Source organism: Oncorhynchus mykiss, chromosome 21 (genome assembly GCF_013265735.2).
Source record: "Oncorhynchus mykiss isolate Arlee chromosome 21, USDA_OmykA_1.1, whole genome shotgun sequence".
In the NCBI taxonomy this organism is placed as follows: Eukaryota; Metazoa; Chordata; class Actinopteri; order Salmoniformes; family Salmonidae; genus Oncorhynchus; species Oncorhynchus mykiss.
Genome location: NC_048585.1, coordinates 46,235,767 through 46,259,601, shown reverse-complemented (window position 1 = coordinate 46,259,601; position 23,835 = coordinate 46,235,767). Strand labels below are relative to the sequence as shown.

At 43.7% G+C, this 23,835-nt stretch overlaps 1 protein-coding gene across 12 annotated transcripts in view; it reads right to left on the bottom strand.

Annotated features, from left to right (window-relative positions):
- LOC110500597 (thyroid receptor-interacting protein 6) overlaps nt 1–23,835 on the bottom strand; it is a 50,306-nt gene that overhangs the window by 7,321 nt on the left and 19,150 nt on the right. For 5 of the 12 annotated variants that reach the window (XM_036957999.1, XM_036957991.1, XM_036958000.1 and 2 more), the window contains exons 3-6: nt 5,278–5,414; nt 4,939–5,052; nt 4,197–4,766; nt 3,876–3,972 (exon numbers count right to left, since the gene is read on the bottom strand). The exons of 3 other annotated variants lie outside the window; for them this stretch is intronic. In XM_036957999.1, the coding sequence (XP_036813894.1) occupies nt 3,876–3,972; nt 4,197–4,766; nt 4,939–5,052; nt 5,278–5,414 (918 nt within the window). Of the gene's footprint in view, nt 1–3,875; nt 3,973–4,196; nt 4,767–4,938; nt 5,053–5,277; nt 5,415–5,721; nt 5,930–6,294; nt 6,384–21,315; nt 23,397–23,524; nt 23,646–23,835 lie in introns of those variants that run through there. 4 more of the 12 variants (XM_036957993.1, XM_036957994.1, XM_036958002.1 and 1 more) reach the window with 3 other exon arrangements.

Sequence of the window (23,835 nt, the reverse complement as noted above, 5' to 3'; positions counted from 1 at the left end):
AGTCAGAAGGGAAGCTTCAAAACCATCAAATCATACTAGCAGTTTTCACATTCAAAACAGATGACAGCGGGATGAAGAATCTCTAAGACACTTTCAACACAATGTGTGAATAATTCAAATGTCAGAGTTACTCAAACATGGCCGATAGTGCTTTGACGGGGATTAGCAGCACAAATCATACTCCTAAGGCTAAGCTTAAGCAAAAACCCATAATGAACACAAGAGGACATTCTCAGCCCACGTGGCCAGTATGGAGAACCCGGTTTCTCAGTAAGACAATGGCAAGCAGACTTCATTGTGCCTTAGTCATCATTGTAAAGTATCAAAAATCAACCCAAATGTTAAACAAGGAAAAATATTTAAAAAGCGCATTCACATTTTTTAAAAAAGAGGGAGTTTGGACTGGTATACAAGTAACGTATACTCTAAAATGCAGTACCAAATATCATTATGGAAATCACTGTCCTGTGGAATAAAATATGATGTTATGACATGTGGTGCCAGATATCATTATATGAAAGCCTGCATAAGGGCTCTCGAGTGGTGCAGCGGTCTAATGCACTGCATATCAGTGCAAGAGGCGTCACTACAGTCCCTGGTTCATTTTCAGGCTGTATCACATCCGGCCGTGATTGGGAGTCCCATAGGGCAGCGCACAATTGGCCCAGCGTCATCCGGGTTCGGCTGGGGAAGGCCGTCATTCTAAATTAGTGTGGTTAACTAGTAAAATAAAAAAGGTTGCATTGAAAATCAAAACTGTTAAGATCAAAGCATTAACTTCAGTGATCTCGTTCTCTAACCAATCTTTCTTACCATCTATTTTCTAAAAACTCTTCACTGCACAACACTGACTACACCCACTTGGTCTCCAAACACATTCACTCCACAACCAAAACCACCTGCAATATAAACGCAGGTCACAGAAATATTTTGCATATGTGCACTTTGCTTATGAGGCAGATCAGCACGGTTATTAACTTTAGTGGTATACAAAATATATGTTCCATTATCTGGACTGTTACCCAACAGCCAGGAAGACATTGTATTCCTCATTATCCTCTTCCTCAATATCACCTCATTTTCCTACTTATGATCCTCCACATTGTGAATATCTATCAATCTTTATTTTCCATGGAGCTCCTTCCATGTCCCACCTGGGTCTGGCAGGATAGTGCGTGACAGACAGTGTGCAACATGTAGGATAGTGCGTGACAGACAGTGTGCAACATGTAGGATAGTGCGTGACAGACAGTGTGCAACATGTCGGATAGTGCGTGACAGACAGTGTGCAACATGTAGGATAGTGCGTGACAGACAGTGTGCAACATGTAGGATAGTGCGTGACAGACAGTGTGCAACATGTAGGATAGTGCGTGACAGACAGTGTGCAACATGTAGGATAGTGCGTGACAGACAGTGTGCAACATGTAGGATAGTGCGTGACAGACAGTGTGCAACATGTAGGATAGTGCGTGACAGACAGTGTGCAACATGTAGGATAGTGCGTGAGAGATGAGCAGTGATGCAACCAAGGGTTTGGGGTAGTGCAGCCCCTGCTGCCAGCAGGTCAGGGGCTCTATACAGTACTGCTATGGGACTGAGGGGTAGGGGATAGGGCGTAGTAGAAAGGGAGCAGGGGGTCGAGAATATATATGTGATAGTGTAAAGCAGAGGATAAAGAAAGGGGTCGAACTATTTGTCAATCCATGTTTCAATACCCTGTCTTGAACCTGTACAAATAAACCTGGTCAAGGGAAATTAAATAATGACGACTGTCAGATTGAGGTTCAATAGTAGGCCAACTACTACTGATTCCTCAGCTTTGGGCATCTGAAGTATAAAGAAAGGCTATGAGAGGATAAAAGTGAACTGGGATGACGTTACCCTTCGACACTGATCTCAAGTCAGATTAATATTTCCCACTTGTGGTTATGAATAAGAGTATAACTGATTCCAGATCTATTACTTAGGGCAACTTCTACCGCAGTGCAGATTAAAGTAATGGAAAAGTCATTGGTTAAAAGTCAGAGGTGACTTCCTAGTTGGTTATCAGTCAGTGGAGATTTTTGGGTGAGGGGATCTGGATGTGCCGGGCACTGCAGCCCTGACATAGGATGTGACCATCCAGGAGGTAACAGACTCGCTCCTCACCCTCAGAGGACAGGAGCAGACCACACTCCTGGAGGGGACAGAGAAAACAAGGTCAATCCAGGAACACTGGATTAGGATCAACTGAGGGGGCTGTGTACATTTGATGTGAAGGCCTGCCAAACTGTGAACATCATTCAACTTGAGTGACCTATTCTAGTAACACACAGTGACCACTCACCTCACACACATAGCAGTTGACGTGGAAGCTGCGGCCCAGCGCCACTATACTGACCGCCGCATCCTGGCCCGGCTCAGGCACGATGACATGGCGACACACTGAGCAGCGAGGGGCAAACTTCCTGTGTGGGACAGGAAGCACCAGCGTCAACAATAACAGAGCTCAGAGGGTGGAAAACTAACAACAATCAGATATAATAAATCTGTCCAATAGACATGTGTAAAACTTGAAATCTCAAAGTGTAATTCAGAGATTAATTGATCAAGTAATCTCTGAATTACACTTAACGAGTTTAAGTTTTAGACATGGGTCTATTGGACAGATTATTATATCTGATTGTTGTGCTAGTGTTCCATTTGATTACATTCCTAATGTACAGTCAGTGGTCTCCTGAGTGGAGCAGCAGTCTAAGGCACTGCTTGAGGCGTCACTAAAACTAGGGTTCGAGACCAGAGAGGTGGAGCACAATTGGCCCAGCGTCGTCCGGGCTAGGGGAGGGTTTGGCTGGCATGGATGTCCTTATCCCATCGCACTCTAACGACTCCAGCTGCAGGCTGGGAGCATGCACGCTGACACCGTCGCCAGTTCTACGGTGTTTCCTCCGACACATTGGTGCAGCGGTCTTCCGGGATACATGAGCAGTGTGTCAAGAAGCAGTGCGGCTTGGCGGGGTCGTTCCGGATGACGCACGGCTCTCAATCGTCGCCTCTCCCGAGACAGTTTAGGAGTTGCAGGATATGACAAGACTAACTACCAAGTGGATATTGAAATTGAGGGTAAAAAAAAACTAAAAGTAAAGTCAGTATCTGGCGCTGAGTAAGTGTGGTCTATCCGTGTTGCTGACCTGTAAAAGTCGTCCATGCAGTGGATCTGGTAGGTGGCGTCCACTGTGAAGGGCACACCATCCAGGGAGCAGCCACACGCCACGCAGTTGAAGCAGCGCGCATGGTAGGCCTTGCCCATGGACCGCAGGACACGGTCCAGGATGGGCTTGGAGCACATAAAGCAGCGCTCTAGGATACTCTGAGGGGAGAGGGAGAGGGTTGGCACAGGTTCAGACAGAATAGTGCGAGTGAGAATCCAATAGCTACGGATATAGATGGCAAGAAAGAACAAAAAAGATGGAGATACACTGATGAATTGAGAGAATACTGCTTAAAAATAAATGTAGAACAAAAGAGGGAGAAGAGCCTTCTCAATACAGAAAGATAACAGTCAGTGACAGCCACTCACAATATAACAGCTCTCGCAGTAGCTCTGCTTGTCCAGGGCGTAGAACGTTTTCCCCCGGAGATGGGTGTGGCAGGTGATGCAAGTTATACACTCCAGGTGGAACACCTGCTCCATGGCGATACAGCCACTGCCGTCGCCAAGGACGTCGTTGCCGCAACGTGCACAGCGACCTGGTAGTATGAATAGAAAGGGGAGAAAAGGGACATATTGTGGCATTGAAATTAACTGTCACAAAAGGGGAAATGATGATGTAAATAACAGTCCAGTCAACACAAAGGACATACAATTTTATTAGAAAGAAATTGGAACATACCAAAGTCTTCCTCTGTAAGGGGATGATTCATGTCATACACAAACTTCTTAGTGAGCTGGACCAACTCCTCCTCTGGCCTCGGAGCTGCTGTCCCCTGCTGGACAAATATATGAACATTTTCCAGAAAAGTCAGCATAGAGATTTTACTTTCCCATTTAGATCAGTGAAACCAAGAGACTGAAGATACAAGTATTCAAAAAGGACCATAGTTTACCTTAAGAGGCTCCAAAAACAGTAGACGTTTACATTGATGGAAGCATCTTGCTGCAAAATTAAGCTTATCCGCCCCTAAAGGAAAGAAAAAAAACTCCAGACACTCACCTTACTGGGCTGATAGGCGGAGCTTGGTGCCGAGCCTGACCCTGATTGATGAGTCTCTGGGCCTCTATTGGACATGGGCCACTGGGTGACTATCCCTCCAGACCCTGCGACACTCCCCTTGTAACCCCTCTCAAATTGCAGCTCCTGGACTTGGGATGCAGGGTGGGGAGGGAACCAGCCCTGGGGGCCAGTCTGATTCTTGGGTGGGGACCGCAACACGTGCTGGCGGGGTGAGGGAGGGGTGTAAGCATGCACGGCTTGCCTACCAGTCTGGGAGTAGGTGACAGGCTGGGCTGTTTTGACCTGGACACTGAACCTCGGGCCAGTAAGGGCGGTAGTGTAGGAGGCGGGGACAGGCTGGGGGTACCGTTTGGAGACCTGGGCATCGGTGTAGTGTGGCTGGGGGAAGTACTGGAGACCCTGTTGGGGATCACTGGGGTATGGGGGTGTACGACGGTACTGGGGTTGGGGGTGAGGGGGGAAACCCATGGACGGCCTGCCCTGAGCGGATGCTCCTGGCTGGGCTGAGGCTTTGTAGCGATCCCCTGAGATGTGGTCAGTGTCATTAAGCTACGAAAGAATGGAAAGGGACCATAAATATATATTTTATTATGCATTCCTTACAATGCAACTAATGACCGAGGCCTAAATATCCACAGGAGCCAGGAACACTTTCAGACAGATATGAAAATAATAAACAACGTCAAAGGTTTCTGTATTAAGATTCAGTCAGGTACCCTACCTGTGCACTGTTTTGTGGATGGCTGTCCAGATCGGCCAGCATGCATGTGAGCGAGTCAATCTCTGCATCACTGTTGGAGTGGTGTCCAATCAACTTCTTAGGAGGTCCCTGGTGCTTTAATGTAACAGGGTCACAACAGAAAAAGATGGATAGGTAGAAAATGTATAAATGGGAAAATGTGTCCCAATACATTTTAGTATTGGACATTATGAGCAATATCTGGCTTCATAACAATTTTACATTACTACAAATCTTTGCTTAGAAACTAAAATAAACACCATGGTGAAATGGACCAATAATCAGTGGGAATTCCAGGATACAGAAGCAATTACAACCTACCATCAGCTGGTAGAGCTCCATGTGAGGGTTCAATGATTGGTCTTCTTCAAGCCCTTGGGGAGGTGGTTGGTAGTAGTGGTCAATAGATTTAGGGTGAAACCCTGGGTCCTCTTGGTGGTGGTACTGCATGGGCCCAGCTGTAGAACACATACAAAACAGTGCACTTTACATTTACAAACAAGACTTAGTAACCACAGGGTACACACTTAACATTAATCACATGACAAACATTTATTTACATCCAGATGTTTATTTACGTCAAGAACTAATCACCAAAGGCGTTGATGTACTCAGTAGTGTGTCAGGTCCAACGCTCTACTCCAAGGCTTGAGCTACAGAATAACGGACTTCTGATTTTCACAATAGTCCATCACAAGTTCATAATAGCAAGGTTTCACACAAGACAAGCCCAGTGTAATGTAAGGCCCACCACCATGTTCTTACCTGTGGATCTTGTAGCCAAGTACCTAGTGGCCATTCCTCCTCCTCTGTTCTGGTCATGGACCACATACTTGGGCCGGGCGTCCGAGGAGACCTTCTTGGGCGGCTGTCTGTACCCGGCTGGTCCAGAGTCGGACATCTGGGGGACGGGTCTCTCCGGGCTACCCGGAGTCTTCTGAGGCGGCCAGGTAGGACCAGACATATCAGGGTTCTGAAAAAAAGGTTGTCGTGATTAAACTGTTACAATTTAAAACTATAACAAAAAACACTTACATGCTGGTATTAATAAGGTTCTTATAATAAAAAGAAAACAGCTGGACTGTCCTATTTTGGCAAGAAGATTTGTCACTGCCACACCAACTTGCTGTTTGCATATTTGTCACAGGTAAGCACTGGAACCCAGAGATGCTTCAACCTGGATTTCTTATGTCAACACACATTCACAGTGTAACAATAGACTTATATTTGAGAAGCAGGAAGACAGCTCCATTCCCAACCATAAGGGAATTTCAGCAGACAGAGACAAAAGAGGGGTATACTAGAAAGCAGGATCAATGAGTTTGCCAACGAACTTGCCCAAAAAGTCAGAAAGAAACTTTAAAAAGGTATGGCCTGATTCAGGGCTTCCCAAACTCTGTCCTGAGGCCCCCTGGGTGCACTTCTTTTCTTTTTGCCCTGGCAATACACAGCTGATTCAAATAATCAAAGCTTGATGAGTCGGTTATTTGAATCAGCTGTGTTGTGCTAGGGCAAAAGCCAAAACATGCACCTGGGCAGGGGGCCAGGACTGAGTTTGGGAAACCCTAGTCTATTTGACTTAACAACCGAAAAAAAAACATATCTAATTTTAATTTTCTTAATGAACCAGAAAATCTACAGTTATTTCTGGTTGTTTATCAAAGTTAGCTGGCTAACTCATTGATCCAGCTATGTAGTATACCACTCTGTTCCACAGAGTACGCCAACACACACACACACACTCAAAAAACAAAATCCCACAGGTGTGAGACTTATTGCTTGTCCCACTATTACCCATGGGTCTGTATCCACTACAATAGTTATTGTCTCTGACATTTACGATCAACTCTAAATGATCCCAAATTAAGTTGTAGTGTATCGTATATGAAAGCATTGTGAGATGTTAAGTCTTTCAGTCTGACAAACCTGACGTTGGTAGCAGCAGGCTAAACATTTTAAAGGTGTATATGGTTTTCCTATAATTCATGAGCAAATGTAGCCTAACAATGGTTATTTTGACACTGTCAGCTGCTGTTCACATTGTTTCCTTTTGGCGATAGAGGAACAAGATCAAGTAATATAGTCTATAATAAACAACAGTAATCTTGTCAAATCAAATCAAATTGTATTTGTCACATGCGCTGAATACAACAGGTGTAGTAGACCTTACAGTGAAATGCTTACTTACAAGCCCAAAATGTAAAAGAAAATAGCTATAAAAAAGGTAAGAGATAAGAATAACAAATAATTAAAGAGCAGCAGTAAATGACAATATCGGTGCTATATACAGGGGTTACCGGGACATAGTCAATGTGTGGGGGCACCGGTGTCGAGGTAATTGAGGTAATGAGTACATGTAGGTAGATTTATTAATGTGACTATGCATAGATAATAACAGAGTAGCAGCAGGGTGTGGGGGCAATGCAAATAGTCTTGGTAGCCCTTTCATTAGCTGTTCCGGAGTCTTATGGCTTAGGGGATAGACGCTGTTTAGAAACCTCTTGGACCTAGACTTGGCGCTCCGGTACCACTTGCAGTGTGGTAGCAGACAGAACAGTCTATGACTAGGGTTGCTGGAGTCTTTGACAATTTTTAGGGCATTCCTATGACACCGCCTGGTATAGATGTCCTGGATGGCAGGAAGCTTGGCCCCGGTGATGTACTGGGCCGTGCGCACTACCCTGTAGTGCCTTGCGGTCAGAGGCCGAGAAGTTGCCACACTAGGCAGCGGTGCAACCTGTCAGAATGCTCTCGATGGTGCAGCTGTAAAACCTTTTGAGGATCTGAGGACCCATGCCAAATCTTTTCACTCTTCTGAGGGGAAATAGGTATTGTCGTGCCCTCTTCACAACTGTCTTGGTGTGCTTGGACCATGTTAGTTTGTTGGTGATGTGGACGCCAAGGAACTTGAAGCTCTCAACCTGCTTCACTACAGCCCCGTCGATGAGAATGGGGGCATCCTCAGTCCTCCTTTTCCTGTAGTCCACAATTATCACCTTTGTCTTGATCACATTGAGGGAGAGGGTGTTGTCCTTGCACCACATGGTCAGGTCTCTGACCTCCTCCCTATAGGCTGTCTCATCATTGTCGGTGATCAGGCCTAACACTGTGTCATCGGCAAACATAATGATGGTGTTGGAGTCGTACCTGGCCGTGCAGTCATGCGTGAACATGGAGTACAGGAGGGGACTGAGCACTCAGCCCTGAGGGGCACCAATGTTGAGGATCAGCGTGGTGGATGTGGTGTTCCCTACCCTTACAACCTGCGGGCGGCCCGTCAGGAAGTTCAGGTGTTTAGTCCCAGGGTCCTTATCTTGGTGTTGAGCTTTGGGGGCACTATGGTGTTGAACACTGAGCTGTAGTCAATGAACAGCATTCTCACATAGGTGTTCCTTATGTTCAGGTGTGAAAGGGCAGTGTTGAGTGCAATTGAGATTGCATCATCTGTGGATATGTTGGTGCGGTATGCAAATTGGAGTGGGTCTAGGGTTTCTGGGATAATGGTGTTGATGTGAGCCATGACCAGCCTTTCAAAGAAATTCACGGTTACAGACGTGCTACAAGCACAGGGACTATGTTGGTCTGTTTGAAACATGTTTATATTACAGACTCAGACAGGGAGATGTTGAAAATGTCAGTGAAGACACTTGCCAGGTTGTCACCTCATGCTCGGAGTGCACGTCCTGGTAATCCATCTTGCCCTGCAGCCTTGTGAATGTTGACCTGTTTAAAGGTCTTACTCACATCGGCTGCGGAGAGCGTGATCACACAGTTGTCCCGAACAGCTGATGCTCTCATGCAGTGTTATTTGCCTCGAAGCGAGCATAGAAGTTTTTAGCTTGTCTGATACACTGGGCAGCTCTCGGCTGTGATTCCCTTTGTAGACTGTAATAGTTTGCAAGTCCTGCGACATCCGACGAGCGTCAGAGCCCGTGAAGTACAATTTGATCTTAGTCCTGTATTGACGCTATGCCTGTTTGATGGTTCGTTGGAGGGCATTGCAGAATATCTTATAAGCTTCCCGGGATCTTTGAAAGCGGCAGCTCTACCCTTTAGCCCAGTGCAAATGTTGCATGTAATCCATAGCTTCTGGTTGAGGTATGTACATACAGTCACTGCGGGTACGACGTCCTAGATGCACTTATTGATAAAGCCAGTGACTGATGTGGTGTATTCCTCAATGCCATCGGAAGAATCCCGGAACATATTCCAGTCTGTGATAGCAAAACAGTCCTGTAGATTAGCATCTGCTTCATCGGACCACTTTTTAATAGACTGAGACACTGGTGCTCCTGATTTAATTTTTGCTTGTAAGCAGGAATCAGGAGGACAGAATTATGGTCAGATTTGCCAAATGGAGGGTTAGGGAGAGCTTTGTACACGTCTCTGTGTGTGGTGTAAAGATTGGTCTTGAGTTTTTTCCCTCTGGCTACACATTTAACATGCTGATAGAAGTTAGGTAAAACTGATTTAAGTTTTACGAGGAGCGCCGCCTCTGGATGAGCGTGTATTTATACCTGCGTTTTCTGTTAGTCTGTTGCCAGTTTGTCTTGTCCCGTGAAGTCCCACCCTTGTATTTTCCCATTTTCTAGTTGCTGTAGTTGCTGTTTTCTAGTCCTCCCGGTTTTGACCATTCTGCCTGCCCTGACCCTGAGGTTGCCTGCCGTTCTCTACCTTTCTGACACCGCCCTGGATTACTGACCTCTGCTTGCTCTTAGCCTGCTGTTTTGTACCTTACTGACACTGCCCTGGATTACTGACCGCTGACTGCCCTTGAACTGTCGTTTGCGCTCCCCTGTTTTGTAAATTAACATCTGTGAATCGAACTGTACGCATCAATCAGATTTGTATAATTTTTTTACATTTTACCCCCTTATCTCCCCAATTTCGTGGTATCCAATTGTTAGTAGTTACTATCTTGTCTCATCGCTACAACTCCCGTACGGGCTCGGGGGAGACAAAGATCGAAAGCCATATGAGTCCTCCAAAACACAACCTGCATGCTGCTAAACATACCCTCATAAAACTGACTATCCTACCGATCCTTGACTTCGGCGATGTCGTTTACAAAATAGCCTCCAACACTCTACTCAGCAAACTGGATGTAGTCCATCACAGCGCCATCCGTTTTGTCACCATATCCCCATATACTACCCACCACCGCGACCTGTATGCTCTCGTTGGCTGGCCCTCACTACATATTCGTCGCCAAATCCACTGGCTCCAGGTCATCTATAAAAGTCTTTGCTAGGTAAAGCCTCGTCTTATCTCAGCTCACTGGTCACCATAGCAACACCCACCCGTAGCACGTGCTCCAGCAGGAATATTTCACTGGTCATTACCAAAGCCAACACTTCGTTTGGCCGCCTTTCCGTCCAGTTCTCTGCTGCCAATGACTGGAACGAAGTACGAAAATCACTGAAGCTGGAGTCTTTTATCTTCCTCTCTAACTTTAAGCATCAGCTGTCAGAGCAGCTTACCGATCACTGTACTTGTACACAGCCCATCCGTAAATAGCCACCCAACTACATCATCCCCATATAATTTATCCTTTTGCTATTTTGCACCCCAGTATCTCTACTTTAATTTATTTATTTTTATTTTACCTTTATTTAACTAGGCAAGTCAGTTAAGAACAAATTCTTATTTTCAATGATGGCCTAGGAACAGTGGGTTAACTGCCTTGTTCAGGGGCAGAATGACAGAGTTTTACCTTGTCAGCTCGGGGATTTGATTTTGCAACCTTTCGGTTACAAGTCCAATGCTCTAACCACTAGGCTACTTGCACATCATCATCTGCACATGTATCACTCCAGTGTTAATGCCAAATTGTAATTATTTCGCCTCTACGGCCTATCTATTGCCTAGATTTCTATATTGTGTTATTGACTGTACATTTGTTTATCCCATGTGAAACTGTTGTTTTTGTCGCACTGCATTGCTTTATCTTGGCCAGATCGCAGTTGTAAATGAGAACTTGTTCTCAACTGGCCTACCTGGTTAAATAAAGGAGGAATAAAAAATAAATAAATAAACAATTATTTTTAGAAAAGACAATAGCAGTGGTCAAAAATTGAGAGCAGGAGAACACTAGATGGCAGCAAACAAGGACTACGCAGTAGATAAAACATAGCAGGAGGACAACAAGGAAATATGTTCACTAGACGACAGCAAATGGATGACTAAGACTACAGGAATGGTGAGAAATCACTTTATTAATTTAAAATAGGGTATGCTACCTAGTGGCCAGGAGTTTGTAAATCCAAAAATGTCCCTTTAGGAAACAAGGACTACCAGATGGCAAGACACAAGTCCTTACACCATGGCGACCCTGCCTACCTACAGGATATGGGTGTTGATCATGTTCCGGCCTCAATTAGAAAAACAGTATGTGATTGTACTGTCAGAAATAGTGGAGTCCTACAGACTGAAAAATAAAATTTCCATGTAAAAGTTTATCACAGACATCCAAAAGATAGATTTCATTTATTTTCTTGATATTATTTCTAAATTATCCAAATATTTTGTCTTCTCCATTCTGTTGGAGAATTGTATTTCTAAATTGCTGTCCAAAGGTGATAGGCTATTTTTAGAGTACGCAAGAGTAGAGACATGATCATATTCATTGCGATTGTAGGAAATCATAACAGACCATGATGACAGGGCATCCCCTATCCACAGGGCATCCCCTCTATCCACATCGAAGGGACAGAAGTGGAGAAAGTGGGCAGTTTTAAGTTCCTTGGCGTACACATCAAGGACAAACTGAAATGGTCCACCCACACAGACGGTGTGGTGAAGAAGGCGCAACAGACACTGGAGATCTTACAGTAGTCATTGTTTGTTTTTTTGTAGTCATTGTTAACTGAGTATAACCTGATTATTAGCACTTCACTTGCCTGCCAAGCCAAAACCTACAGGCATCAACTACAAAACAACCCTTCAGGTCTCAGGCAAGGTTACGCATCACACAAGCGTGGTCAGTCACCAAACCACCTCAGTTACAGTAACACAGTCATACCGACAGCAGATGGAGTCTCCACGGGCCTGTTCAGGAGGATGTTAAGTTACAGAATGTTCAGAATGTTCAGATAGAAAGGTATTGTGTAGATCAAATATGAGTGTCTGTGAGATAGAAAAGGGAATCATGTCTGTTCTATACATTACACTGAATGTATAGGTGCAGTGGGCAAATTAATCACTCTCAATCAACTTGCGCCACTTAGTTCATAGAACCGTGTTACACGAGTAAACTCTGATAGCCGCTAAATGCAGTTGTGTCAAACTGAGCAGGTCCAGTTCTCTTTGGCCCTAACTATTGGACGGTTGGAGCTATCATTTGCTATTATGGCCCCATCCCTGAACACCCATGTCTTCTGTTTCCCTCTACTACTCTCACAAGCCGCGCATGACAGGTTAGAAAGGACTGTGGCAAAAACGCATTTAAAAGCATTATGCAGACACACAGAATGTCAATTTGGCCATATAAATGAAATCAAATGTTACTGGTCACATACACATGGTTAGCAGATGTTATTGAAATTATTTCTACACTGTCTAGTTCCGACAGTGTAGAAATATCTAACAATTCCACAACAATTCCACACAAATCGAAGTAAAGGAAAGGAATAAGAATATGTACAGATAAATACTTGGATGAACAATGACAGAGCGGCATAGGCAAGATGCAATAGATGGTATAAAATACAGTATATAGATATGAGAGTGATATGAGAGTGATGCAAGATAATGCAAACATTATTAAAGTGGCATTATTAAAGTGACTAGTGATCCATTTATTAAAGCAGCCAATGATTTCAAGTATGTATGTAGGCAGCAGCCTCACTGTGTTAGTGATGTCTGTTAACCAGTCTGATGGCCTTGAGATATACGTTTTTTTCAGTCTCTCGGTCCCAGCTTTGATGGACCTGTACTGACCTCGCCTTCTGGATGGTAGCGGGGTAAACAGACAGTGGCTCGGGTGGTTGTTGTCCTTGTTGATCTTTTTGGCCTTCCTGTGACATCGGGTGCTGTAGGTGTCCTGGAGGGCAGGTAGTTTGCTCCCGGTGATGTGTTGTGCAGACCTCACTACCCTCTGGAGAGCCCTGCGGTTAAGGGCGGTGCAATTGCCGTACCAGGCGGTGATGCAGCCCGACAGGATGCTCTCAATTGTGCATCTGTAAAAGTTTGTGAGGGTTTTGGGTGACAAACCACGTCTTCAGCCTCCTGAGGTTGAAGAGGCGCTGTTCACCACACTGTCTGTGTGGGTGGACCATTTCAGTTTGTCCATGATGTGTACACAGAGGAACTTTCCACCTTCTCCACTGCTGTCCCATCGATGTGGATAGGGGGGTGCTCCATCTGCTGTTTTCTGAAGTCCACGATTATCTCCTAAAATGCTTTCAAATAACTTATAGAAATGGATAAAAATATTTTACAGTTTGAAATTTGACACATACAAGACACCTGGAACCAACACAATGGCCTTGTCATTAAAAGTTGGGAGTTCGATCCCCTGAGTCCTACCAAAGACTATAAATGTAACCCGATGCCTCTGTTTGGCACTCAGCATGAAGGAGATAGATTGGTGGTAAGACCCTGCGTCAGACTAGCGTCCTGGCCAATGGGTGTACTTGTACATCAAGTGGCTTCATGCCACAGAAACAGAAGATAGGCTCCTGCCACTATGGACTGTTCTGTCTGCTACAAGACTTACTTACTTAATGAAAGCCTGGGCCATGATATGGATGAGAGTAATTACAAACATATTGGTGTAAGATATCTGCTTGACAAGATGATAGGGAGTCATCGAAGGGGAATATTGACCAACAGAGCATCATTGAATAGTCCTCTTAATTTACAACTAAAAAAACAAGGTTATGTTTTAATTTTCTGTGCTGTAAATAACATGCAATATTGGGACGTAAACAGACACTTAAATACAGTTCAACTAAATATCTGACATGGTACAGGGGTCTTATTCAATTTGAGCCAATAACCGTATATGTGTGAGGTGTATACTTTTGATACCTTGAAGATACAGTGCCTTGCGAAAGTATTCGGCCCCCTTGAACTTTGCGACCTTTTGCCACATTTCAGGCTTCAAACATAAAGATATAAAACTGTATTTTTTTGTGAAGAATCAACAACAAGTGGGACACAATCATGAAGTGGAACGACATTTATTGGATATTTCAAACTTTTTTAACAAATCAAAAACTGAAAAATTGGGCGTGCAAAATTATTCAGCCCCCTTAAGTTAATACTTTGTAGCGCCACCTTTTGCTGCGATTACATCTGTGAGAGACTGACATTTTTTCCCATTCCTCCTTGCAAAACAGCTCGAGCTCAGTGAGGTTGGATGGAGAGCATTTGTGAACAGCAGTTTTCAGTTCTTTCCACATATTCTCGATTGGATTCAGGTCTGGACTTTGACTTGGCCATTCTAACACCTGGATATGTTTATTTTTGAACCATTCCAATGTAGATTTTGCTTTATGTTTTGGATCATTGTCTTGTTGGAAGACAAATCTCCGTCCCAGTCTCAGGTCTTTTGCAGACTCCATCAGGTTTTCTTCCAGAATGGTCCTGTATTTGGCTCCATCCATCTTCCCATCAATTTTAACCATCTTCCCTGTCCCTGCTGAAGAAAAGCAGGCCCAAACCATGATGCTGCCACCACCATGTTTGACAGTGGGTATGGTGTGTTCAGGGTGATGAGCTGTGTTGCTTTTACACCAAACATAACGTTTTGCATTGTTGCCAAAAAGTTCAATTTTGGTTTCATCTGACCAGAGCACCTTCTTCCACATGTTTGGTGTGTCTCCCAGGTGGCTTGTGGCATACTTTAAACAACACTTTTTATCGGTATCTTTAAGAAATGGCTTTCTTCTTGCCACTCTTCCATAAAGGCCAGATTTGTGCAATATACAACTGATTGTTGTCCTATGGACAGAGTCTCCCACCTCAGCTGTAGATCTCTGCAGTTCATCCAGAGTGATCATGGGCCTCTTGGCTGCATCTCTGATCAGTCTTCTCCTTGTATGAGCTGAAAGTTTAGAGGGACGGCCAGGTCTTGGTAGATTTGCAGTGGTCTGATACTCCTTCCATTTCAATATTACCTTGGGATGTTTAAAGCTTGGGAAATCTTTTTGTATCCAAATCCGGCTTTAAACTTCTTCACAACAGTATCTCGGACCTGCCTGGTGTGTTCCTTGTTCTTCATGATGCTCTCTGCGCTTTTAACGGACCTCTGAGACTATCACAGTGCAGGTGCATTTATACGGAGACTTGATTACACACAGGTGGATTGTATTTATCATCATTAGTCATTTAGGTCAACATTGGATCATTCAGAGATCCTCACTGAACTTCTGGAGAGAGTTTGCTGCACTGAAAGTAAAGGGGCTGAATAATTTTGCACGCCCAATTTTTCAGTTTTTGATTTGTTAAACAAGTTTGAAATATCCAATAAATGTCGTTCCACTTCATGATTGTGTCCCACTTGTTGTTGATTCTTCACAAAAAAATACAGTTTTATATCTTTATGTTTGAAGCCTGAAATGTAGCAAAAGGTCGCAAAGTTCAAGGGGGCCGAATACTTTCGCAAGGCACTGTATGTAAGACTACCAAAATGAAACCTGTGTGACCATGTTTTAGTCCATTGTGACACAGGGGGGAAACACTATTTGGAAGTTTGCACTATTTGGCATGACAGGAAACTGTCACATTTTCCAAATCTGTTGGTGACAAGTCAACCCAATGGCTCCTTTAAAGGCTCTCTGAAATGTAATTGGTAAACATTTTCACACCCATTGTCTTTTCTATATTGTCCTTAAAAGTACACTTCTTACTTATGAACCACATTGGCCATTGAAATGAATGTCACTAAGGTTACCTTGACAAAACAAGGCTTCCTCTCAGCCATTGTTACAACAGGCCTTTCACAAAGCACTTGTGGCTGGAGTGGCAACTTTAATGTAACTGTGAACCAGTGGCATTTTGCACTTCTGTTGTGAACACTTTGTATACACTAAGGTATAAAATACACTTACACTATACTAAAAGCATACTAAGTACACTTGCGATATGCATAAAGTATACTTAAAATAATACTAGAAGAATACTTGTAATACACTTACAGGATACCTAAAGTACACTTGTAACACATTCCAAGTACACTTTCAGTCAATATGAAGAAAGTGTTACAATACAATGTCATTTAGCAGACACTTATCCAAAGTGATCTACATTAGTTTTTGTATAGGTGTCCCCTAGCCCCCAATTACACTGTGCCAATGGCTTGAGAGCAGGCTGGCAGCAGTCAGAACGTTGTCATCATGGTGTCTCGCCATCCATGCCATCTGTGGCTGTAATGAAGCCGCTATGAGTCGAGAAGCAGGCGCAGGTGAAACATTTACTAAAACAACAACCAAATACCGAGCCAGCATAACAGCGCCGGGGATACATGAACACCGGGATAATAACAAAAGAGGAATTAATAAAGGGAGGGACCTATAAAGTGGAGGTAATTAAGTCCAGGTGTGAATCATGATGAGTGCCAGGTGTGCATAATGATGAATCCCAGGACTGGTTGCCTGCCGGAGGGGAGGAGCCGGAGTAGACGTGACTTCGTAGTAGGACTCAGTCAGATGAAGTTACAGTTCCGTACTAGCCACTGGACTAGCTAGCTAGCTACTCTTCCCTACTACCAAAATGCAGCACCCACAAGGTGCCAGAAACCACACCACACAATAGTAATTCAGGAGTAGCCTTATAACTTATTACATGATTCCATACGATAATAGTCATCTGTCATCTCTTTACACCTCTGCCTTCAGGCTTCTCTCCATGCTCATCTTCCGGACAGTTGGCATAATCAAATCAAAACGATGCTAGCCAGCTAACATTAGCTAGCTAGCTATCCAAAAATTATATTATATTCGAAAATGTACTGCAGCTCTCTGCCTAGACGACCTCACGGTGCCATGGCAACCACAGAACTCATTAGATATCAGTTTGTCTCTGTGAATGGTTTGTCATCTGACAAATCAACTGTACATTTCGGTGTTCTTCAAGGTTTCGTTTTAGGACCACTATTGTTTTCACTATGTATTTAACCTCTTGGGGATGTCATTCGAAAACATAATGTTAACTTTCACTGCTATGCGGATGACACACAGCTGTACATTTCAATGAAACATGGTGAAGCCCCGAAATTGCCCTCGCTAGAAGCCTGTGTTTCAGACATAAGGAAGTGGATGGCTGCAAACGTTCTACTTTTAAACTCGGACAAAACAGAGATGTTTGTTCTAGGTCCCAAGAAACAAAGAGATCTTCTGTTGAATCTGACAATTAATCTTGATGGTTGTACAGTCGTCTCAAATAAAACTGTGAAGGACCTCTGCGTTACTCTGGACCCTAATCTCTCTTTTGATGAACATATCAAGACTGTTTCAAGGACAGCTTTGTTTTCCATCTACGTAACATTGCAAAAATCAGAAACTTTCTGTCCAAAAATGATGCAGAAAAATTTATGTATGCTTTTGTTACTAGGTTAGACTACTGCAATGCTCTACTTTCTGGCTACCCGGACAAAGCACTCAAATAAACTTCAGTTAGTGCTAAATACGGCTGCTAGAATCCTGACTAGAACCAAAATATTTGATCATATTACTCCAGTGCAAGCCTACACTGGCTTCCTGTTAAGGCAAGGGCTGATTTCAAGGTTTTACTGCTAATCTACAAAGCATTACATGGGCTTGCTCCTACCTATCTTTCCGATTTGGTCCTGCCGTACATACCTACACATATGCTACGATCACAAGACGCAGGCCTCCTAATTGTCCCTAGAATTTCTAAGCAAGCAGCTCCTATAGAGCTCAATTTTTATGGAATGGTCTGCCTACCCATGTGAGAGACGCAGACTCGGTCACAACCTTTAAGTCTTTACTGAAGACTCATCTCTTCAGTGGGTCATATGATTGAGTGTAGTCTGGCCCAGGAGTGTGAAGGTGAACGGAAAGGCTCTGGAGCAACGAACCGCCCTTGCTGTCTCTGCCTGGCCGGTTCCCCTCTTTCCACTTGGATTCTCTGCCTCTAACCCTATTACAGGGGCTGAGTCACTGGCTTACTGGTGCTCTTTCATGCCGTCCCTAGGAGGGGTGTGTCACTTGAGTGGGTTGAGTCACTGACGTGATCTTCCTGTCTGGGTTGGCGCCCCCCCTTGGGTTGTGCCATGGAGGAGATCTTTGTGGGCTATACTCGGCCTTGTCTCAGGATGGTAAGTTGGTAGTTGAAGATATCCCTCTAGTGGTGTGGGGGCTGTGCTCTGGCAAAGTGGGTGGGGTTATATTCTTCCTGTTTGGCCCTGTCCGGGGGTATCATCGGATGGGGCCACATTGTCTCCTGACCCCTCCTGTCTCAGCCTCCAGTATTTATGCTGCAGTAGTTTATGTGTCGGGGGGCTAGGGTCAGTTTGTTATATCTGGAGTACTTCTCCTGTCTTATCCGGTGTCCTGTGTGAATTTAAGTATGCTCTCTCTAATTCTCTCTTTCTCTTTCTTTCTCTCTCTAGGAGGACCTGAGCCCTAGGACCATGCCTCAGGACTACCTGGCATGATGACTCCTTGCTGTCCCCAGTCCACCTGGCCGTGCTGCTGCTCCAGTTTTAACTGTTCTGCCTGCGGCTATGGAAACCTGACCTGTTCACCGGACGTGCTACCTGTCCCAGACCTGCTGTTTTCAACTCTCTAGAGACAGCAGGAGCGGTAGAGATACTCTTAATGATCGGCTATGAAAAGCCAACTGACATTTACTCCTGAGGTGCTGACTTGCTGCACCCTTCACAACTACTGTGATTATTATTATTTGACCGTGCTGGTAATTTATGAACATTTGAACATCTTGGCCATGTTCTGTTATAATCTCCACCTGGCACAGCCAGAAGAGGACTGGCCACCACTCATAGCCTGGTTCCTCTCTAGGTTTCTTCCAAGGTTTTGGCCTTTCTAGGGAGTTTTTCCTAGCCACCGTGCTTCTACACATGCATTTCTTGCTGTTTGGGGTTTTAGAATGGGTTTCTGCACTGCACTTTGAGATATCAGCTGATGTAAGAAGGGCTATATAAATACATTTGATTTGGTTTTATTTGACTACGCTCCTCCTCTCTGGTGGATTGATCCACAATTTAACAACGTAATTAATAAATGCCATACACTATATGCTATCGGAAAAATAATAACTTGAAGGTCTTAGATAACATTAGAATATTGAAAAAATATATGTCAAATAACAAAATAGCATTTTCATTAGTTTATGTAGGCTAGATGTAAAACCCCCCCAAAAATAAAAATGTAAATCAAAAAAGTGTTCAATTTTATTTGTGGAGTGTTTAAGTTACAACTATGAAACAGAAAGCATGTGTTGAAACAAGGTAACGACTTCCACATTTATTTGTTTGAATATGTACCTGGCGAGATGAATGCTTACTTCTTCTGCGAACATGATGGGGGGGAAGGAGAAGCTAGAGACTATGGGGGGGTTGAGCGGACAGTAGGCAGACCTTCCAATCAACATTTGAGTCTCTTCATATAATTAGCAGCTCTGTGCACACATCATTCTAGATACACGCATCTGTGCTGGTGGGGCTGATCTCAACTGACGCACACCACCACTGGGACTGGCTGAGAAGGACGTCAACCTTCAAACTCCTCTGTTAACACCTTACACTGGACCAACACTAGACTGTGAATGAGTCTCAGATGGGGTGCCTTTACTATTCCCAATAGGGTGCCATTTCAGACAGGGCCCTGGTCAAAAGTAGTGCACTGTACAGGGAACCAATCACATCCCTGTATTCGTCCGAGGGAGGGTGATCCAAAGATGAAGAAATCTATATATTGGTGGCGCCAATGTTACGTGCAACTTCAACGGGGCTGTGTTTTGTATGTGGACCAAACAACCTTCCTTCTCTCAGATCCAGCCATTTGTTTTGTTCTCCACTCTAGGCTGGTTATTGTTGGACATCCAGTCTAAGATTATTGCTGCTGAATATAGCATTGAAGGACACAATCGATATACATTTGAATCAATAGCCAAACATACGGACAGGGTAGATGCTGTGTTCTCAGCTACAGGTGTTACTGGTGGCTCTGCTTCAGTGTTGCTAGCGAGGGTCAGCATCGCTCCACACAGAGATGTGCTAAATGCACTACAGAGAGCAGACACAACCAAGGACAATGTAAGTGGTTGACTAACTTGTGTCAATAGTCTCATTTATACCTAGTTCTTACATGAGTCCTTTGTCCATTTCTTATCCACATTCTGATAGTGCCCACATTGTAGCCGTTCCAACGACACATGGTGGTAAAATGTGTCTCATCCATCCAGTATGTCCGCGTTGTGAACAAATGTCCCCGTCCCTCCCTGCAATCAAATTATTTTACATTCTTTCAAGTAAAATATTGATGTCAAGACTCAAAGGTTTCATTGTCTAAATCCATCTACACTTGTAACATATCCAGATACGATGGGTACCTACTTCCTCTGAAGGTGTTCAGGAAGAACTCAATCAGATAAGTCCTTTAATCGTCTACTCTAAAAATGTGGAGAAAAATCAGGACAAACGATTCATGTTAGAACCAGGTATAAACAGGACAAATGTGTGTGTTTTTATTCATTCTTGAAAAGATGGTGAACTGGTCAACTCAAAACATTTCTAGAGGACTGATCAGATTAAATGATCGTAACTTCTACAAGTATGTTAAATGACTTCATGAAGCTTCTGATAATGTCTTGGTCCTTGAATAACTGGCAGAATAAGTGGTCCCATGAAAACCCGTCATGTTACGGAGTCTAGCAACAAAGAAGATCAAATATACATGGCCATATCCATGGTGCCAGTCAGGTAGTGGTTTCTGTAGTTGTATTTTATTCTATTGTACTGTACTCTACAGGACCTCTCCCACATCGTCCTGCTGAAGATGTTGGACCTGATGACCACAGTAGCAGGGGAAAACGAGGCACTCGGGGTGAGGTCGGAGGTGGTACACCAGCTACCCCTCACCCAACGGGAATACAGGCAGGATGCCGGAACTTCTTTTGAATGACTTTCACATCATGTTAGCGTGCCAGCACCAAGCAGCCCCTCTTCTCCTTGGATCATTTAAAGACCCATTTTTTACATTGTCACACAGGTACTGTAAATGACAGCTACTTAATTTGTGGCATTGTTTAAGGTCTAGAATGTTGGTTATGCTTGACCTCAAATCAAATAAACTTTAATTTAAGGTTCTAAGTATGGTGCCTTTCCATAGGTTGGGGTCTAGTACAGCGGTCTATCAAGACATACACATGGTGTAGTTTGCCGGAAAAAAAGGATGGTTTATTGTCTTCGTAGCATACTACTGATCAATCGGCATTAGAGGGGAAAAATAAGCTAATCATTCACACGCCTACTTCTAACTTGAGTCAAATTGTACAAACCACCTGCTCAGTCTATTCCTCTCATGGATAAATATTGATAAGCACTGCAGAATAATCATAGGATGCTGTGGAACAAAATTACACAGTGAAAAAACAGTGATGACCCTTACCCTCATAATCACAGATAAACATCAACTTTGTGACAATAGCAGCACAACAGGAGTTGAAATAAATAAGTGAAAAATGCAACTTATAGGGCTCAAAACAAGAACCTTCATATCATTGTGCTCATTGACCTATACTCTTAGAATCAAATACTGAAAAAAAACATTTCTGGACAAAGAAAACAATATAAATTGATATTCTAAGGGTCTTGTAGTTGGAAGAGAAGCTTCAAACCTATCAAACCATACTAGCAGTTTTTAAATTACAAGACAAAATGAGGACAGCAAGACAAACTAAATGGCCAAATTACAATTTGGGAATAACTCCGTCAGAGTTACTTAAACATTGCTAACAAATCTAACTCCTAAGGCTAAGCTTACACAAAAACCCATATTAGGATGTTCTCAGCCCACGTGGCCAGCATGGAGATCGCAGTTTCTCAGTGATTTAAGGGCAAACATTTCATTGCACCTTATTCATCTTCATTGTAACGTATCAAATCAACCAAAATGTTAAAAAGGAAAAACATCTGAAAACCACATGAACATTTTAAAAGAGGGGGTTTGAACTGGTATACAAGTAACATTATCTAAAATGCAGTACACAAATTGCTGTCCAGTGGAATAAAATATTCATGTTAAGTTCTGACATACAGTGCAAGATATCATTATATGATGGCCTACATATTGTATTAACATCCAATAAAGCATCAACTTTAGTGATCTCTTTTTCCATCTACTTTCTAAAAACTCTTATTCACTGCACAACACACTGACTACACCCACTTGCTCTCCAATGAAAGGTCTCCAAACACATTCACACCACAACCAAAACCACCTGCAATATAAACTCAGTCAGAAACACCTTGCATATGTGCACTTTGAGGCAGGTCAGCACTGTTATTGACTTTAGTGGTATACAAAATATAATGTTCCATTAACTGGAATGGTCAGTTACCCCACAGCCAGGAAGATATTGTATTCCTCGCCATTATCCTCTTCCTCAATATCACCTCATTTTCCTACTTATGATCCTCCACATTGTCAATATCAATTAATCATTATTTTCCATAGAGCTCCTTCTATGTCCCACCTGTGTCTAGCATGATAGTGTGTATGTGAGAGTGTGCAACATGAAGGATAGTGTGCGTGAGACAGTGTGCAACATGAAGGATAGTGTGTGAGTTGAGCAGTGGTGCCGTCAAGGGTTTGGGATGGGGTGGGGGGTGGGGGTGCAGATTAGGGGCTCTATCCAGTACTTGTATGGGACTGAGGGGTAGGGAATACGGTGTAGTGGGACGGGAGTAGGAAGAGAGAATGTGATCGTATGATGCAGAGGATAAGGCATAGGGGTCAAACTTATTGTCAATCCATGTTTCAATAACCTGTAATCCTGTACCAATAAACCTGGTCAAGGGAAATTAAATAATGACTTCATATTGGAGACTGTCAGATTGAGGTTCAATAGTAGGCCAACTACTACTGATTCCTCAGCTTTGGGCATCTGAAGCATAAAGAAAGGCTGAGAGGATGAACGTGAAGGGGGGTGAAGATGCCCTTAGACACAGTCAGGTTAACATTTCCCCCTTGTGGTTAAGGTTATGTATCAGAGGAGTAGGACTGATTCCAGATCTCTAACATCTACCCCAGAGCAGGTGAAAGTAATGGGAGGGTTGAGGGGTCATAGGTTAAAGGTACGAGGTGACTTCCTATAGTTGGTTAGCAGTCAGTGGAGATATTGGCAGAGAGGTCCTGGATGCGCTGGGCGCTGCAGCCCTTACACAGGATGTGACCGTCGAAGGGGTAACAGCCTCGCCCCTTAACCTCAGACGACAGGCGCAGACCACACTCCTGGAGGGGACAAAGAAAACAGAGTCAATCCAGGAACACTGGATTAGGTTCAACTGAGGGGGCTGTGTACAACTGTAAACATCATTCAACTTGAGTGACCTGTTTAACTCACACACGTGACCGCTCACCTCACACACATAGCAGTTGACGTGGAAGCTGCGGTCCAGTGCCACTATACGGACCGCCGCATCCTGGCCCGGCTCAGGCATGATGGCCTGGCCACACACTGAGCAGCAAGGGGCAAACTTCCTGTGTGGGACAGGAAACACCAGCGTCAACACTAACAGAGTTCAGAGGGTGGAAAACAACAATCAGATATAATAATCTATCCAATAGACTCATGTCTAGAACTTATAAACTCAAAGCATAATTCAAAGTTGAATTGATCAAGTCTCCCATTGATCAATTCATCTCTGAATTACACTAAGTTTTAGACATG